We start from the raw sequence: 20074 nt of genomic DNA on the forward strand, positions 1-20074 counted from the left end.
CCCACCTGGGCTGGTGATCTGTTTCACCATAGATAGTATACATGCTGTTCTTTTGAAACATCCCACCCTCACCTTCTCCCACAGAGTTCAAAAGTCTGTTCTGTATTTCTGTGTCTCTTTTTCTGTTTTGCATATAGGGTTATCATTACCATCTTTCTAAATTCCATATATATGTGTTAGTATGCTGTAATGTTCTTTATCTTTCTGGCTTACTTCACTCTGTATAATGGGCTCCAGTTTCATCCATCTCATTAGGACTGATTCAAATGAATTCTTTTTGACAGCTGAGTAATATTCCATGGTGTATATGTACCACAGCTTCCTTATCCATTCATCTGCTGATGGGCATCTAGGTTGCTTCCATGTCCTGGCTATTATAAACAGTGCTGCAATGAACATTGGGGTGCATGTGTCTCTTTCAGATCTGGTTTCCTCAGTGTGTATGCCCAAAAGTGGGATTGCTGGGTCATATGGCAGTTCTATTTCCAGTTTTTTAAGGAATCTCCACACTGTTTTCCATAGTGGCTGTACTAGTTTGCATTCCCACCAACAGTGTAAGAGGGTTCCCTTTTCTCCACACCCTCTCCAGCATTTATTGCTTGTAGTCTTTTGGATAGCAGCCATCCTGACTGGCGTGTAATGGTACCTCATTGTGGTTTTGATTTGCATTTCTCTAATAATGAGTGATGTTGAGCACCTTTTCATGTGTTTGTTAGCCATCTGTATGTCTTCTTTGGAGAAATGTCTGTTTAGTTCTTTGGCCCATTTTTTGATTGGGTCATTTATTTTTCTGGAATTGAGCTTCAGGAGTTGCTTGTATATTTTTGAGATTAATCCTTTGTCTGTTTCTTCATTTGCTATTATTTTCTCCCAATCTGACGGCTGTCTTTTCACCTTACTTATAGTTTCCTTTGTAGTGCAAAAGCTTTTAAGTTTCATTAGATCCCATTTGTTTAGTTTTGCTTTTATTTCCAATATTCTGGGAGGTGGGTCATAGAGGATCTTGCTGTGATTTATGTCAGAGAGTGTTTTGCCTATGTTCTCCTCTAGGAGTTTTATAGTTTCTGGTCTTACATTTAGATCTTTAATCCATTTTGAGTTTATTTTTGTGTATGGTGTTAGAAAGTGTTCTAGTTTCATTCTTTTACAAGTGGTTGACCAGTTTTCCCAGCACCACTTGTTAAAGAGGTTGTCTTTTTTCCATTGTATATCCTTGCCTCCTTTGTCAAAGATAAGGTGTCCATAGGTTCGTGGATTTATCTCTGGGCTTTCTATTCTGTTCCATTGGTCTTCCAAACTCATTCTATGAGGCCACCATCACCCTAATTCCAAAACCTGACAAAGATGCCACAAAAAAAAGAAAACTACAGGCCAATATCACTGATGAACATAGATGCAAAAATCCTTAACAAAATTCTAGCAAACAGAATCCAACAACATATTAAAAAAATCATACACCACGACCAAGTGGGCTTTATCCCAGGAATGCAAGGATTCTTCAATATCCGCAAATCAATCAATGTAATACACCACATTAACAAATTGAAAGATAAAAACCATATGATTATCTCAATAGATGCAGAGAAAGCCTTTGACAAAATTCAACACTCATTTATGATTAAAACTCTCCAAAAAGCAGGAATAGAAGGAACATACCTCAACATTATAAAAGCCATATATGACAAACCCACAGCAAGCATCACCCTCAATGGTGAAAAATTGAAAGCATTCCCCCTGAAATCAGGAACAAGACAAGGGTGCCCACTCTCACCACTACTGTTCAACATAGTGTTGGAAGTTTTGGCCACAGCAATCAGAGCAGAAAAAGAAGTAAAAGGAATCCAGATAGGAAAAGAAGAAGTGAAACTCTCACTGTTTGCAGATGACATGATCCTCTACATAGAAAACCCTAAAGACTCTACCAGAAAATTACTAGAACTAATCAATGAATATAGTAAAGTTGCAGGATATAAAATTAACACACAGAAATCCCTTGCATTCCTATATACTAACAATGAAAAAACAGAAAGAGAAATTAAGGAAACAATACCATTCACCATTGCAACAAAAAGAATAAAATACTTAGGAGTATATCTACCTAAAGAAACAAAAGACCTATACATAGAAAACTATAAAACACTGATGAAAGAAATCAAAGAGGACACAAACAGATGGAGAAACATACCGTGTTCATGGATTGGAAGAATCAATATTGTCAAAATGGCTATTCTACCCAAAGCAATCTATAGATTCAATGCAATCCCTATCAAGCTACCAACGGTATTTTTCACAGAACTAGACCAAAGAATTTCACAATTTGTATGGAAATACAAAAAACCAAAAATCACTTTAAAAGGAGGTCAGACAGCTGATCAGTTTAATGACCAGCAGTAATAATTATAATTGATTATTATCAAGAGCTTCAAATTGTGAAAATTTTAAGGAACTCAAAATTTAACTCATACAGTTTCTGATAATTGAAAGTTATAAAGTAATATGATATTAGCTTGAAATTGTACTGTTTCTTAGCTTTCTTTTCTCTCCCTACTCTGCTAATAAAAAAGGAACGTGATATGGATAGAAAAAAGATTGAAGAATTAATGGAAGAAAATATGACTTTGGAAATGGCACAGAAGCAAAGTATGGATGAATCATTACATCTTGGCTGGGAACTGGAACAAATATCCAGAACTAGTGAACTTTCTGAAGGTATTTCTGATACTGTTTTATTTAAATGATTGAATGAATAAATGACATTGTATTTATGCTTACATTTCTGGATATTTTCTTACTGTTCTTTATTTTCCTTGACTGGAAATGTCTCAAAGGCCAGATATCTCCCTAGATAAGATTTCACAGAAGAATATATTAATTTCCACAATCCTGGGTTCGATCCTTATCTCTGCGTGTCTTGCAGTTCAACTTTGAGTGCAGTAACACATTCGGTCCATTGTTTAGGCACTATTTCATGTTAATATCCCAAGAAGCAGGGGTATCAGTTTACTCATGTATTTTGAGAGATATAACCATCTACTAAATAGAACAGAAAAGTCATATTTACTGGGTCAACATGTTCTTTGACTGTAGACAAACCTAAGTAGGACATCAGAATGTAATGGGAATATTCTTTGGTGAATATGTAGCCAGAATAAAGCAACTTAAGGATCTTTATGGTTACTTTCATCCATATGTGTCATCGCCATTTTAGGATTATACCTAAAATACCTAAAAATGTAGCTCAAGTCCACTTATACCTGGGAGGTAACAAAAGACCTCAGATAAAGATTTAACTTTCGGCTCTATGTCTCTGCCTCCACATTAATTTGTCCTCTTTATTAAAGCTGGACACACACATACAATGTGGCCTTTTGTGTTAAAACTTTGAGTTTGCTAATACTGATATACTTTATTGAAATTATACCTCAGTCACATTTATTTGAATTAGACTGGTTCCCTAATTCCTCAGTTACCCAGTATTTATATTATTATACCTGTTTTCTTCCTTCAGCAGATATTTATTAAGCACCTATCATGTGTGAAGTATTGTATCAGGCTCTGAGAATATAGTGATAAGGTAGACATAAGCTCTAAAAGAGCTTTTTTAAGCCTGGTGCTTAAAAAATGGTAACTTCTGCAGATGACTTGTCATATTTATTACTGTTAGGCTTTTGCTAATTTTACACTTGGGAACCTAATTCCAAGTTCTGGGACCTCAATTTACAAAATTGACTTCATAGTAAGTGATATTCAGCCAATGAACTTGCCAAGAGGTGTTACATAAAACATTTGTGGAACTTTTTAATTGTATTCCATGTGGATTGAGTTACAAAGAAAACAATTCAGATTTAAATGTTTTCTACTACTGAAGTAGTAAAAATTACACTGTTAGGAGTTTTCTCAGCTGTTAGGTGGGGACAGTAACAGTAATAGTAAGGACTATCTGGTAGGGTTGTTGTGAGGGTTGATTTTGTTAATGAAGCTCTTTAGAACACCTCGTGAATAGCATTTGAGTGTTTTATTATTATTATTATATCAGTTGTTTTGCTGGAGTCATAGAACAGAATATTAATGTAGTGTAGTTTTTTTTTTTAACTATACAAGAACTTTTCTAGAAAATTTGTTGAGTGTGAAAAATACAAAGGAAATCAAAGTCACTGATAATTTTTTGCGTTTTACGTTTCACAAAATTTGCTTCTAGAATTTTTCTACACACACATTTATTTTATATATCATCATCAGTGTGTATATATAATCAGGGTTCCTTTGTTTCATCCAAAATATAACACAGACATTCTTCCCTGTTAAAAATGTGTGCTGTGCATCCTATTAAATTCATTGTAGGCTGGCTTGAAGTTTCTCTGAAGCACATAGTATTGGAAGTTTTATTAAGGCATATCATGTTTTGTAGCCTAATCTTGTTTAATTGAAATGAGTTTTACTTAAGAAGACATGGATAACTAATAAAATTTATGAAGTCAGTGACTATCTGTGATACCAGCTTTTAATAAAAGACTCAGTGTGCTGACTAGAACAAAAACTTGAAATAAGAATTGAGGCTTTCTTAAAACCTAGGAGATATTTTACTCTACCTGATGTTTAAAAAAGAACATATGACTTGTGGGGATACATGGTTTGTGTGTGTGCATGTGTGTGTGTGTCTGGTTTTTATGATGGAGGATTTCAAACATACACAAAGTAGACAGACCTAGAAATGCCCTCCTGTATTTCTGTTCATTTCCTTTCCTGAAATCTAGGATTTCAAAATAAATTCTAAGTGTCATATTTCATTTGTGAATCCTAATATTTTTATATCTTCAAAATATTTAGTGAGTCTGTTATACAGTTACTAGAAAATAATTATTTTTGGCTTACTGGAAAACATTTCCAGGAGTTGAAACTGAGTTTTCTTATTTTAAAAAATATAATTCCAAAAAAATAAAAAATATAATTCCAAAAGCTGCTTAGAAAGATGATGTCCATTGGCAAAATGGACTGCATGTTGCTCTTTATACTTAATTAGCTAGATTCTTCATTTAGAGAAAGACTTTTTTGAAGTGACCTGTCTTGCCTTTCTCAGAATCAGATTAGGATTTTTTTTCCCCTTCAGATGGTTTTTCTTTTTTAATCTTTGAAGGTGTGGCATAGAATATGCTTTATACTACTTATTTGAGTCACACAGTGACTCTGTTAGATACGCAGGGTAGTAGCTATATTTTGTCCACGTAACCTAAGATTCATTGAGGTTAAAGTTGCTTTCTTATGGAATTAGGACTAAAAGTCTAGTCACTTTAGTCTAAATTTTGTACTTTTTTTCCCACTAGAATGCTTGTGGATACGTACACGTGTATGTGTGTGCTAAGTCGCTTCAGTTGTGTCTGAGTCTTTGCGACCCTATGGACTGTAGCCAGGCTCCTCTGTTCATGGGATTCTCCAGGCAAGAATACTGGAGTGGGTTGCCGTTTCCTTCTCCAGGGCATCTTCCCGACCCAGGGATTGAACCCTCATCTCCTGCGACTCCTGCATTGCAGGTGGATTCTTTACCACTGAGTCACCAGGAAAGCCCCCGCTTGTGAATGCATTAAAGATTTGCCTGTATTTTATCTCTCTTTTTTTATTGTGTCTATCTTGTATAACTTCATTAATTTTTTATAAAGTTAAGGATCAGATGATTTAGTGTATTTACACTAAATATTTTAAATAGTGAAGAGTAAGCATAGTCTTACCAGTGTCATATTTTTCAATATTATAGCACCACAGAAATCCTTGGGCCATGAGGTGAATGAATTGACATCAAGTAGATTGTTGAAGTTGGAGATGGAAAATCAGAGTTTGACAAAAACTGTAGAAGAGCTTCGGAGTACTATGGATTCTGCTGAAGGCACCACCTCCAAAATCCTGAAAATTGAAAAAGAAAATCAAAGACTAAGTAAGAAGGTATAAAAATTAATGTTTAATATAATATAAAAAAGGTATATGTAAAAGTATAAATAAATAGTGTTTAGATAGAACATTTATTTTCCAACTTTTTTGTACCCTCAGTATTATTTTAACTGATTATATAGATTTCAAACTTATATAAATAGAAGTGAATGCACTCTTAGACTCATTCAACTTCAACAGTTATTAACTTACAACCAATCTTACTTCTGTCCTTGATACTGTCTGTGCAACCACCAGATAATTTTGAAGTAAGTCCTAGACATGGTAATGTTTTACCAATAAATATCTCAGTATAAATCTCTAAAAAGTAAGGAATTTAAAAAAAGAACAGTGATGATGTCACACTTAAAAAATTATAGTTTTTGATCAGCATTTCAGTTTCTGAAATCTATTATGATTTTTTAAAAAATATATATATATTTTTGAATATAAGTATATTCAAATACTTTTTGAATATAAATCCAAATAAGATTGGTATGTTCAATCAGTTGATGTGTCGCTTAAGTCTTTTTCAGTCTGCAGATTTACTCTCCTTTCCTAGTAGTTTTTCTGTTGAAGAAACTTCAAACAGGTGGTACATGTCTGGTTGTCTCTTTCTGTGAATTTATAGTCATGGAAAATCATTGGTTTAGATCCCTTAATTAATCAGAGGGTGCAAAATCCTGATATTATATCATCTGTTCTTAATTTGGAAGCTAGAGTGTTTCTGTAAGGAAAACCTTTAAAAAAAAAAAATACTGGGTTAAAAAAATAAACCACTGTTAGTTACTCTGAGGAACAGCTCTTAGGGTGGGTAAAGTAGGATGAATGTTTGATTCTTGTCCTTTATTTACCAGTTTCCTAGTAATAAATTGGTTCTCTCATATCCTCCTGAGATAATTATTGAGTTTGTTGTGGTGTCATAATAAACTCAGGATTTTAAAGTATTTGAGTACACTGTTTTTCTTACCCTCTCAACTCTTTTAAGCTGCTACCTGAATCCTTATGACATGACCTAAGCACTCCTGGAGAGCTTCCTTGCTTTCTGCTGTGACAGTGTTCTAGGTTCTGCTGAAACATTTCCTGCTTGAGACCTGGACACAGCCATTTCTCTAAAAAGCCCTTCTTTCTTTTAGTGGACAATGGTATTTAGAGGCCACAGTTTAGGGATTATGAAACCTGAATTCAAGCAGACTCTGAAAAGAAATAAAAAGCATACCTTATTTTATTGCATAGTACTTGATTGTACTTCACAGATGATTGCTGCTGCTGCTGTTGTTTTTTTTTTTCAACTTGAAAGTTTGAGGCAACCCTGCTTCAAACAAGTCTCTCAGCACTATTTTTCTAATAGCATTTGCTTACTTTGTGTCTCTGTGTCACGTTTTGGTGATTCTCACAATATTTCAAACTCTTTCATTGTTACTGTATTTGTTATGGTGACCTCTGTCAGGTATCTTTGATGTTTGTATTGTAATTGTGTTGGGGTGGCATAGACTGCACCCATATAAGATAGTGAACTTAATCAAGTGATGTGGTGTTCCAGCTTCTCCACTGACTGGTGATTTCCCCATCTCTCAGCCTCTCCTTGTACCTCCCTATCCCCGGAGACACTACAATATTGAAATTAGGCAACTAATAACCCTAGAGCGGCCTGTATGTGTCCAACTGAAAGGAAAAGCTGCACATCTCTCTCTCACACAATCAAGTCAAAAGCTAGAAATGATTCAGAATAGTGAGGAAGGAGTGTTGAAAGCTGAGATAGACTAAAAGGTAGGTCTCCTACAAGTTAGCCAAGATGTGCATGCAAGGAAGTTCTTGAATTAAAAGTACTTTCAGTGAACTTTGAATGATAAGAAAGTGAAAGAGCATTATTGCTGACATGGAGAAAGTCTTAGTGGTCTGGATAGAATACTTGCCAGCCACAACATTCCTTTAAGCCAAAGCCTAATCCAGAGCTGTGAAGGCTGAGAGGTGAGGAAGCTTCAGAAGAAAACATTTAATCTTTTAGCGGTTGGTTTGTGAGGTTGAAGGAGAGATGTTTCAGTAACATAAAAGTACAACACGTACTAATGTAGAAGCTGTGTTTAGTTTTCCAGAAGATATAATTCACTAATTAATCTACACTAAACTAGATTTTTGGTGTAGACAAACAACCTTCTATTGGAACAAGATTCCATCTAGGACTTGCATAGCTGAAAGAGTTTAATTAATGCCTAGGTTCAAAGCTTCAAAGGACAGGTTTCTTCCCTGGCGGTCCCAGTGGCTAAGACTCCACACTCCCAATGCAGGGGGCCTAGACTTGATCCCTGGTCAGGGAACTAGATCCCACATGTCACAACTAAAGATCCTCCATGCCACAACAATTTTTTTTTTTTTTCAAGGACAGGCTGACTCTCTTGTTAGAGGCTAATGAAGCTGGTGACATGAAGTCAGTGCTCATTTATAATTTCAAAAATCCTAGGGCCCTTAAGAATTCTGCTTAATCTGTTCTCTCTGTACTTATTTTCCTTGTACTCTCTTGATGGAACAACAAAGCCTGGATGGCAACATATCTGTTTACAGTGTGGTTTACTGACTATTCTAAGCCCGCTTTTGAGATCTACTGCTCGAACAAAAATTTCTTTCAAAATATGACTGCTCATTGACAGTGCACCTGATCCCCAAGAGCTTTGTTAGAGACTTAGGATTGAGATTCATGTTGTTTCCATGCTTACTAACACAGTATCCATTCTGTGGCCCATAGATCAAAGACTTAAGTTGACTTTGAAGTCTTACTCTTTATTTTGTAAGGCTATAGCTGCCATCAAAAGTGATACCTCTGATGGATCTGGCAAAGTCAATTAAAAACCTTCTGGAAAGAACTTACCAGTCTAGATGCCATTAAGAACATTTGTGATTCATAGGAAGAAGTAAAAATAACGTTAACAGGGGTTTGGAAGAAGTTGATTCTACCCCTCATGGATGACTTAGAGGCTTCAGTGGAGGAAGTAATTGCAGATGTGGAGGAATTAGCAAGAGAACCAGAATTAGAAATGGAGCCTGAAGATGTGATTGATTTGTTGCAATCTCATGATACAGCTATAATGGATTAGGAGTTACTTCTTATGCATGAGTAAAGAAAGTTTCTTGAGACAGAGTCTGCTGTTGAAGATGTTGTGAAGTTGGTTGAAATATCAACAGAGGACTTAGAATATTACATAAAGTTGATAAAACAGTGGCTGTGTTTAAGAGAAGTGACTCCAATTTTGAAAAAAAAGTTTTTGTAGCGTTGCATGCTACAGAAAAATTGTTCATGAAAGGAAGGGTCAACTGACAGAGCAGACTTTATTGTTTTATTTTAAGAAATTACATAGCCATCCCAACCTTCTACAGCCACTACCCTGATCAGTCAGCAGCCATCAGCATCTAGGCAAGACATTTCCCCAGCAAGATTAAAACTTGCTGAAGGCTCAGGTGATGGTTAACATTTTTAGCAGTAAAGTATTGTTTAATGAAGGTATGTACATTGTTTTTTAGACATAATGGTATGGCACACTTAATAGTCCACAGTGTGGGGTAAACATAGCTTTTAGAATATTCACTTGACTCATTTAATTGCGATACTTTATTGCAGTGGTCTGGATCCAAACTGGCAATATCTCTGAGATACTCTGTTTTCCTGTTGTGAGACAGTTAGACCAAGTAATTTATTTGTGCATGTCTTTGTGCCTACACAACCATATACACACAGTATACTTAAATAGAAATCGTATTATCAAGATGTTCATGCTATTTTTACCATGAATACCCTCCATCATGTATGCCCTTCAAAATGTGCTTTCAATTTTGTTTCCAGTGCTTGGTCACTGAAAAATATGCTGTAATAAATATTATTCTATATGTGTCAGCTATGTCTAGTTTTTCCTCTGGATTCTCGGTTTCTAGTTTGGTTATGAAAATCTGCCTAGTTTTTAGATCAGTAGCTTTGAATAGGTAGGTATCCATCACAGTAACCCTCAGCACTTGTTAAGATACGGATTGCTGAGCCGCATGCCCAGAGTTTCTAATGTGGTAGGGCTGGGGTGGGATAAGAATTCTCATTTCCAGGAAGTTCCTAGGTGAGACTCATCCTGCTATTGTGGAACCATGCCGTGAGAACCAGTGCCTTACATAATGCAGATAGACACTTTGATTTTCTTGAAAGATTTTTTCTCTTTTAAAACATTATTTGCATCATCTTTAATTCATTAACCAAATAAGCATTTCACAATAAATATAGTGTTAAAATAGAAGTGGCCATTTAGAACTTGGAATGGTTTTATTTTTGTTGCCACTATAAATCTGGAATTTTGATTTTGAAATTAACTTTAAATTCTAATTAGTAAATTAGTGAGTCCAGCAATTTTTGATTAATTCTTTGCATATCTTTTGTAAACTGAATGTTTCACTTGAATTCCATTAATACAGCAAATGAGTTTAATTAAATAAATACTTTGCATATATTTCAGTATTTAATGTGAGAACCAGATTAGTTATTAATAGCTTAAAGGTTCCTGATTGTGTAAACTTAATGTGAATTATTGAATAAGATTTGCGACTTTATGCTTTTGAGCTATTAATATTACTTCTTAGAGTTTCTTACTGTTGTTACAAGGATTTAGGTAATATTTAAATGTGAAGTGGAATATTTTATATGCCTAAATTTTTTTTTTTTTTTTTTTTTTTGGTTACCTGGTTTGAATATGTTATATAATAATGGGGAAATCACTAGTTTGGCATATTTTGAAGTTGAATTTGCTTTTTCATAGTTGTTAACCTCATACTTTGCTAGAGTTTTGCTCAAATCTTTTTTTCTCTAGTAGTCTCCTTTTTTTCTCTCTTTAATCCAAGTTCCTTCTTGTCTCCTCATTTTCTCATCTTTTCCTTCTTGTGCACTAAATTCCGTGACGAGTTAAATTTTCATTTTACAAATCCATTCAAGCCAAGAGAGTTTTTTCCAGTAAGTTTTGTGTATTCTTCATGTGGCATGTGTGTGGTATGCAGGTGTTTGTGTTTAGAAGTGGAAATTTGCCTTCAAAGATGCAGAGGACAAGAAAGATAATCATGTCTGTGTATTTTAGATAGCTGCTAAAAGTACCTTGAAATACTATGAATGAATTTTTCTATGAAATTCTTAAATTTCACTATTTGAGTATTAAAACTGTCTTCTACCCTTTATTCAGTGATTAGTTTTTGTTTTTACATGCTTCCACTATTTTGAAATACTAATGATATATTGTTTTGTAATTTCATTTTCACCAGGTTGAAATCCTTGAAAATGAGATTATTCAAGAAAAGCAAAGTCTTCAGAATTGTCAGAATTTAAGCAAGGATCTAATGAAGGAGAAAGCTCAGCTTGAAAAAACAATTGAAACACTTCGAGAAAATTCAGAGAGACAGGTTCATAAATTTTTTTATTAAGCAACATATCTTAAAACTTATTAACAAAAGTTATTTTAAAGTTTGTGCAAGTAAAATCTTCAATAACATTAAATGAAATATTTTAGAAATTTTTAGATTTTAAAATAACTATAGTTTTACTTCATTTTCTATCCCATGCATTTTTGAAAAGTTGAAGAGAAAACTTATAATTGTTTTAATTGATAGTGTGCCTAATAATTATCAGATATAAAATTTTGTGGTACCTGTGCATGAACTGCTTTTCAAGCGTCAGTGGAATGAGACGGCAGATACCGAAGGCCCCGAATGGAATTGGGATGAAGTGCAGCTCTGCTCTGATCCCACTCAAGTGGTGGCAGCAACTGTTCTGTATATTTTCATACTTACTCTCAGGTTTTATTGGTGATTCACATGTCATGCTTGAAGAAATGGAGAATCAAATAGATTAAATAACTGGCTGTTTTAAAATTTCTAATTTTTAGAAGTAAAATGATTTGTATTATCAAGCTATAGTCCTCAAAGTGAAAGTGTTAGTTGCTCAGTCATGCCAACTCTTTGTGACCCCGTAGACTGTAGCCTGCCAGGTTCCTCCGTCCATGGGATTTTCCAGGCAAGAATATATGGAGTGGGTTGCCATTTACCTCTCCAGGGGATCTTCCTGACCCAGGGATTGAATCATGTCTCCTGCATTGCAGGGGAGACTCTTTACCATCTGAACCACCAGGGTTAGTCCTTAGGTCACCTGTAAAAACACACATTTCCATAGAACTATGGAACAAAAATTCTAGAGCTAAGCATGAATCTCTGTTTTTACAAGTTTCTCAGGGAATTGATTGTTTAACACACTGAATTTTAAGAACCATTACTATCATAGTAGACCATACTATAAATTGGATGTTTTCATTTTTAAATGTACCAGGGATATTGTTATTTAGATGTTTCCAGATTAGAATTCTTTTAGGAAATGAATACTCACAAATACACACATACCCATACATACACACACACACATATCTACGCATATAATAGAGCAAATACTGTATTCACTGAGGTCTTCCTGTATATATGCATTGTGAAATTTTTTGAATGAATGTAAAAGCATGTATCTTCAAGAAGATAAGTGTATACATTTCATCTAGACTCATATTTGAATTTGAAACATATCACCAGTATATAATCTGAAGATTATCATTTTGGTTAATATTCATCTCTCTTAACCATTCCTGTACATTTCGGACTCCCTAAAAATATGAAATTTAAAGATCTGGCAGTACATGTACGTGGTGATCTTTCAGTAAATATTTGTCAGAATTAAAATAGACAATTTTAGCACCTTTTTATGATCTGATTTCCCTGCTAATTTTTGGAGGAGGAAAACTATGTAATTTTAAAATATTTAGTTCGTGTTCCATTAAGTTTTAAATTTTCTCCTTTTTTTTTTAAACTAAATTAGATTAAAATATTAGAACAGGAAAATGAACATCTGAATCAAACCGTGTCCTCCTTAAGACAGCGCTCCCAGATAAGTGCTGAAGCAAGGGTGAAAGACATTGAAAAAGAAAACAAAATTCTCCATGAATCTATCAAAGAAACAAGTAGCAAGCTAAGCAAGATTGAATTTGAAAAAAGGCAAATCAGAAAAGAATTGGAACATTATAAAGAAAAAGGAGAAAGAGCGGAAGAACTTGAAAATGAGTTGCATCATCTTGAGAAAGAAAATGAATTGTTACAGAAAAAGATAACCAATTTAAAAATAACTTGTGAAAAAATTGAGGCCTTAGAACAAGAAAATTCAGAGCTAGAAAGAGAAAATAGGAAGTTTAAAAAAACATTGGATAGCTTTAAAAACCTCACTTTTCAGTTAGAATCCCTGGAAAAAGAGAATTCCCAGCTTGATGAGGAAAACTTAGAACTTCGAAGGAGTGTGGAATCTTTGAAGTGTGCAAGCATGAAGATGGCTCAGCTACAACTAGAGAATAAAGAACTGGAAAGTGAAAAAGAACAACTTAAGAAAGGTTTAGAGCTCATGAAAGCATCTTTCAAGAAAACAGAACGCTTAGAAGTTAGTTATCAGGGTTTAGATACAGAAAATCAAAGGCTACAGAAAGCTCTCGAAAACAGCAATAAAAAAATCCAACAATTGGAAAGTGAACTACAGGACTTAGAGATGGAAAATCAAACATTGCAGAAAAACCTAGAAGAGTTAAAAATATCTAGCAAAAGACTAGAACAGCTGGAAAAAGAAAATAAATCATTAGAGCAGGAAACTTCTCAACTGGAAAAGGATAAAAAACAACTGGAGAAGGAAAATAAGAGACTCCGGCAACAAGCAGAAATAAAAGATACCACATTAGAAGAAAATAATGTTAAAATTGGAAATTTGGAAAAAGAAAACAAAACCCTTTTCAAAGAGATTGGTATTTATAAAGAATCCTGCATTCGTCTGAAAGAATTAGAGAAAGAAAATAAAGAGCTTGTGAAAAGAGCAACTATTGATATAAAAACTTTGGTTACATTACGAGAAGTAAGTATAGTTACTTAAATTTCACACAAATTTTTAAATTTTTTTAACTTAGAACTTCTTTAAGCTTTATTATGGTAATTTTTATCATCTATTTATGGTTCAAAGTAAAAATTTAGAATTAAAAAGTTTCCGACTTCTGTTAAACTAAGAAGTGAGTGCAAATTGTATTTTAAGAAATTATAGTAAAAGTTATCCATGTAGTATCTGACTTATTTCTTATAATTTTACACTTTTGTTTCAAAGTAATATTAAAATATATGATCAAAAACTTACTGAATGTGATGATTACTAGTTACTGAATACTAGCTATGTGCCAAATACTAGATAATTTTTACAACCAATCCTTTATTTCTGTTACCTCCATTAGATTAGAAAACTGAGATTGAGAAACATTAAGTAACTTATTTAAGAACAAAATGGTAGATTTGGATTTCTGGATTCAAATCTAGATCTTTCAGATTCCAAAGTCCCTTGAATTTTGACTGAGAGAATATAAGATAAGCAAGAGAATGCAAATCATGTCAACACCAAACAATTGGTAGTTGGCTGGATGTGTGTATCATGAAGAATTCTAAAATTTATAGGAGTAGATTGGCAATAAATGGTTGGTGTAGCTCAGAAGAGAGCAAATAGTGTTTATTTGCTATCCTTATGCTCTACTATATATGATAACCTTTTAAGTTCAATTAAAAAAAACTTAGCATTCTGGCAGATGCTTGCACTGGGAAATCTGCCTTTCTGCTAAAGAGACATGGAAAAGGGATCATTATTATCCTTTTTCTTTTTTCTTTCTGTTGTTCTACAATCTTACACACATGAACGATAGGTTCCTGGTCCCTGCATCTCTAAGAATTCCCCCTAGTTATTCAGATCAATGTCTTAGGCCTCTTCCACTGGGAGAGGGGTGCTTGTGATGGGAGAAGGGTGTTGTATCCAACATGAAAGAAATATGCACTAAAGTTCTAGTTCAGTATGAAAAGTTAATGGATATGTTTGGTTTCCCCCACACTTTTCAAACCTAAGGTGTGTAATCACAAGTACGATTTTCTCCTTTTAGTTTTTAACATTAAAAAGTTTAAAAGTATTAGCAAAATAGAAGAAGGAAAACATTACTCTTTGAACCGGGTTATAATTTTTTTGCTTAGCTATTTTTTTATTGATAAAACGTTCAGCAATAGCCTGTCTTTACTGGTTTAAATTATGTGTATTAAATATGGCTGAATTTCTTTGATGTTTATGTTCACAACACTTATGTGAGTTTTGCATTACTTTTAAAATAAGGATTTGGTGAGTGAAAAATTGAAGACTCAACAAATGAATAATGATCTTGAAAAATTAACTCATGAGCTTGAGAAGATAGGGTTAAATAAAGAGCGACTCTTACATGATGAGCAAAGTACTGATGACCGGTGAGTAATTAAGTCTATCTGAGAAACAGTGGAAATCATGTATTTTGCTCAAGCATTAATTTTGAGACTGCGGAGCAATTAAGGCAGAAAAATAATGTAGAAAACTAGGACTTAACAAACAGAAAAAAAAATTAACTTATATACACTTTAATTTGAAAATATTCAGTACGGGTTTGAAGAGAATATCTATTCTCCCATGGTAAATACAGTGTATCAGTTAATTAGATTTTCAAGTAGTCTGCTGTTTAGCATTCAGTTGGCCACCTGATTCCAGCTGGAATAGAAGTGTGTATTGTTAAGAATATTGTTACACACTAGATTTTATTTCATTAGAATTTTTGTAATTATATAATTTGAATTTTGTTGCCTATCCATCATTACTGTTCTAGTAAGTATTTATATTTTATAATAAATAAATATATGTGGGAAAAATTAATGTGGACTGTATTTATTGGCAAGAATTTATTCTTACCATTGTGGAATATATAGTCTAATTGTGGAATTGAATGTATCAATGTAGCAAAGTGAATTTAATGGTAGAGCTGAAAACAGTGCCATGTAATCATTCTTGTCTTTCTCTTTTCAACAGTTCTTTGTCCTGTGCCTTCTCTTTCAATATAGTTTCCTAGAGTTAGGTTCTTAGGCCTCTTAGCCATTCCACGAGCATTCTATCCATCATCTTAGCTGACATACATATTATTCCCTGCTTACTGATCATCTCTACCTGGACAGTCAAAACTCAGGCATCACAAATTTAATACATCCAGAGTCATACACATTACATGCTTTAAAATCGTTCATTGATTGAAGCCAATATCAAAGTGAGATATTTTTTCTCTTTTGTCAATGAACTTAAAATCTACTTGGGCAGAAAATACATGCACACAAATTAATTACGATAAGAGGCAGAGTATGATAGAATTTCTCATATTCATACTAAAGGTTTTTATTTGGTTTAGTCATCGAGGTTCTCAGGTGTAAGAAATAGATTAAAATGTAATTCCTAGTCTGTGGTTCCCTCTCAGAGTATGTTCATGGATGTCCTTTTTATAAAGAAAAAAATCTTTAAAATATAAATATTCATGAACCCATCAATCAGAAAGATAACTATAATATTAACACTCAAGCCTATCTGCCCCTTCCTGTTCTATTACCAGTATCTTGGCTCTTTACCATGTTGTCCCCCCTCTAAATACTAGATATTTTTAATATTCTGAAAGTTCTCCATGCCCTGAAGGTATTTTTCAGGGTGCTTTAAGTCTTAACTATTCATATGTACTTGTGTAAATATATTATATATTAATATCATAGACAAATGCTTAATAATGTGATTAATCCATCCACTTACTCTTCCTGTAGATTCTATTCTTATGAAACTAAAAGAAATATTTTGAGACTAAGATCTTCCAGATACCTTTTTTTAGCATTAATTTTTGCTTTTGACAAGCCTAGACTATAATCTGGAGCTGTTTACTCAGGGCTTTTTTGTTGTTTTCTCATTACCAGGCATAGTTAAAAAGGGAGAGTAGGCAGGAAGAGCAGAATAATTTAATTTGCTTCTTTTTTAAAAAGACTATTTTGGGGTACTCTTTTGCCCCCTTCTGATGCCTATGTCAGAAGCTTTCTCTATCTTCTTTATACTTTAATAAAACTTTATTACACACACACAAAAAAAAATTAGCAAAAACCTCATGGTCTAATCACACCTTTAATTAAATTTAGCTCATGCTTGGTGTCTTCAAAAAATGGCAGTGCTTTACATGAAAGATAGAAGCACTACAAAAAGGATTACTGACTGTAATCTCAATGGCAATCTTTCAAATCCATGACCAGGGAAGGGGAAGGAGCCCAGAAAAAAGTCCTGCTTATTTAACTTATATGCAGAGCAAATCATGAGAAACACTGGGCTGTAAGAAGCACAAGCTGGAATCAAGATTGCCGGGAGAAATATCAATAACCTCAGATATGCCGATGACACCACCCTTATGGCAGAAAGTGAAAAGGAACTAAAAAGCCTCTTGATAAAAGTCAAAGAGGCGAGTTAAAAAGTTGGCTAAAAACTCAGCATTCAGAAAACTAAGATCATGGCATCCGGTCCCATCACTTCATGGCAAATAGATGGGGAAACAGTGGAAACAGTGTCAGACTTTATTTTTTTGGGCTCCAACATCATTGCAGATGGTGACTGCAGCCATGAAATTAAAAAAAAAAAAAAAAAAAGACTATTTTATAAGGCTTATTTATGTATCAGTATCTAATCATAAATTATCTTTAAAAATAATTTTCTGACCTCCAGTAATGAACTATATTCTTTTTATACTTGGATAATAGATATAAACTTTTGGAATCAAAATTAGAATCCACTCTAAAGAAGTCCCTTGAAATAAAAGAAGAAAAAATTGCTGCTTTAGAAGCTCGACTAGAAGAGTCCACAAATTACAACCAGCAGTTGCGCCAAGAACTAAAAACAGTAAGTGATTTTGTTGGAAAGAATTTTGATTGTCAACTTTTTCTCTTTTTTGCACTGCTCAGCTTGTGGGATCTTAGTTCACTGACCAGGGATTGAACCTGGGACCCAGCAGTGAAAGCACCGAGTCCTAACCACTGTACTGCCAGGGAATTCCCTGTCAGATGTTTGGACAGAAAAGTATAAAGTAGAAAATGAAACATAAAATTTTATTACTGTTTTGTCTATTTCTTTTTCTTAAACTTGAGATTATTCTTAAACAGATCTTTGTTATGTAGTTTATAACAAACTATTTTGTCTATACACTATAATTTATTCAATCTTATTTTGTGTATCAATGTCCCTCAATATGTACGAAGACACATATTGAAATTGTGAGAGTGGAATGGGAAAGAGGCAGACTTATTTCATTGGGAAAAGCTCTCAATGTGATTTTGACACTTCACTGTCACTCTTTTCCTATTGAGAATCCAGGTAAAAGTTTGATTAAAAAAAAATATGGGTGTGAGGATAGCAAGTAGAGGGAAGCAGTATGTGTGATATAAGAGAGCCCTTGATCTAAAAAATTTGAGGTCTTTTCTAAATATTTTTATTGTGTTACTTGGAATTATTCCGTGAAATATGTGAGGTAGGGACTACTGTCTGTTTTCCCTATGTGAATGAATTGAAATTGAAATGACTTGTCCATTCTATAGGGTTAGTGTTTGGTAGATTGGTAGAATCATGTTCTGCCTTTTACTCCCTTTTATTAGCTCTGTAGTCATACCTGGAGTGGTTTTACAGTCAACCAAACATTCAGGCTGACAAGCTTATTATAGGCCACTGAACTGTTCAGTTCAGAGCACTATAGGAAGTATAAGCTGATAGTAGGGCACAATCTGGTGTCCTTCTTCACTATTTGTCTGAGAGTCATCTTCTCACTAGATGATACTTCAGATGCAAGAAGACAAGATTCACATTGGGTATGTGTGAAAGTTGCTCTGGCTTTGGGACATCATGCTTAATACCAGTCATCATCTCTTGCAACATCTCCAAATGCATGGATTTAAGATCTTCACAGTCTTAAGATTTAAGAGTTCCTACACTCAGAGAAGTCCAAAGATGTAGCTTCTTATTAGGTATTTATAGTTCTTGTAGTACAAATACAATTTACCAATCAGAAGTCATTTTTCTTGACTGGTAACATGGAACATTATAGTTTTCTCAGGTTTCCAGAGAAAGTTACCCAAAGATTAATTTCTCATACAGGAGAGGAAAAGGACTGGTTCCTCATTTGCCCATACTATCATTGCTGGTGTTTGTCTCAGACATTAACATGGAACGTTTTTTGTTACAGAAGAAATTTTAGAACTTTGTTTAGTCAGCATAAAGTGTTGTCCAAAAAAAATAAAGTAAAACTTGTTACCACATTTGATTAATCATCTTTCTTTTTCTGAATTTTTGCCCTTTATGCAGTATCACTATATTGCAAATAAAGTCAATTTCATGAAGCTACTAAGCCAGAAAATAATGGGTTTGAGCATGGGTTGGTATATGATGTGTTTCAAGTCTAAAAGTTAGAGATTGTCTTCCACTTTCAGCCATTTGGAAGTGCAAGATTTCCAAATTATTATTATTGGACTGCCATAAACATGCATTCAACTGAAATTATGCTGTTCTAGTTTTTAATATATGATTGATTAATTATACCGTTCTAGTTTTTTCCTAGTTAAAATAGACTATGAAAGCTAAATATGAGTAATAAGTATAAAGTAACCACTAAAATAGTATGACAAAGAAATAAAACTAAAATGCCAGCAAAGGAGATTACATAGAATAAAAAAAATCCAAACAAAGGCAGAAAAAGAAAAAAGAACAAACTACAGATTGGACAAATGGAAAATAAATAGCAACATAGCAATTTTAAACCAAACCATGTCAGTCATCACATTAAATGTAAATGGCCTGTACATCCCAATTAAAAGGCATTTAATTTATTTAAATTAATAAATTAGATAAGAAGGCAACACCCACCTGTACACTGCCTCTGAAAAACCCTGATGGAAAATGTCATTTTCAATATGAACATAAATTAACTATTTTCATTAATGATATATACAGTAAAGGACCATTTTTGAAACTTACAGAACAGTGGACTGAAAATGAGAAGTTCTGAGTTTTATTCTCATGTCCCCTTCTTAATAATGACATATGCCCATAGCTCTTACAAGCCTTGAAAAAAGAGCCTGTGAGAAATTAATATAAAATAGACTGGAAATTATGTTATCCATCTGTATTATTTAGGGTGTCAGAAAGTATTTTTTTTTAAAGTGGAAAATCAGGATCTCAGAACATCTG

At 33.7% G+C, this 20074-nt stretch overlaps 1 protein-coding gene across 5 annotated transcripts in view; it reads left to right on the top strand.

The window, feature by feature from the left end:
• The window catches only part of CCDC88A (coiled-coil domain containing 88A), a 113800-nt gene that overhangs the window by 57604 nt on the left and 36122 nt on the right, over positions 1-20074 (top strand). For all 5 annotated transcript variants that reach the window (XM_043917982.1, XM_043917983.1, XM_043917981.1 and 2 more), the window contains exons 12-17: positions 2565-2709; positions 5750-5934; positions 11200-11337; positions 12791-13861; positions 15143-15270; positions 17602-17740. In XM_043917982.1, coding sequence (XP_043773917.1) covers positions 2565-2709; positions 5750-5934; positions 11200-11337; positions 12791-13861; positions 15143-15270; positions 17602-17740 — 1806 coding nt within the window. The remainder of the gene's footprint in view (positions 1-2564; positions 2710-5749; positions 5935-11199; positions 11338-12790; positions 13862-15142; positions 15271-17601; positions 17741-20074) is intronic.

The sequence above is a fragment of the Cervus elaphus genome, chromosome 11 (genome assembly GCF_910594005.1).
Source record: "Cervus elaphus chromosome 11, mCerEla1.1, whole genome shotgun sequence".
In the NCBI taxonomy this organism is placed as follows: Eukaryota; Metazoa; Chordata; class Mammalia; order Artiodactyla; family Cervidae; genus Cervus; species Cervus elaphus.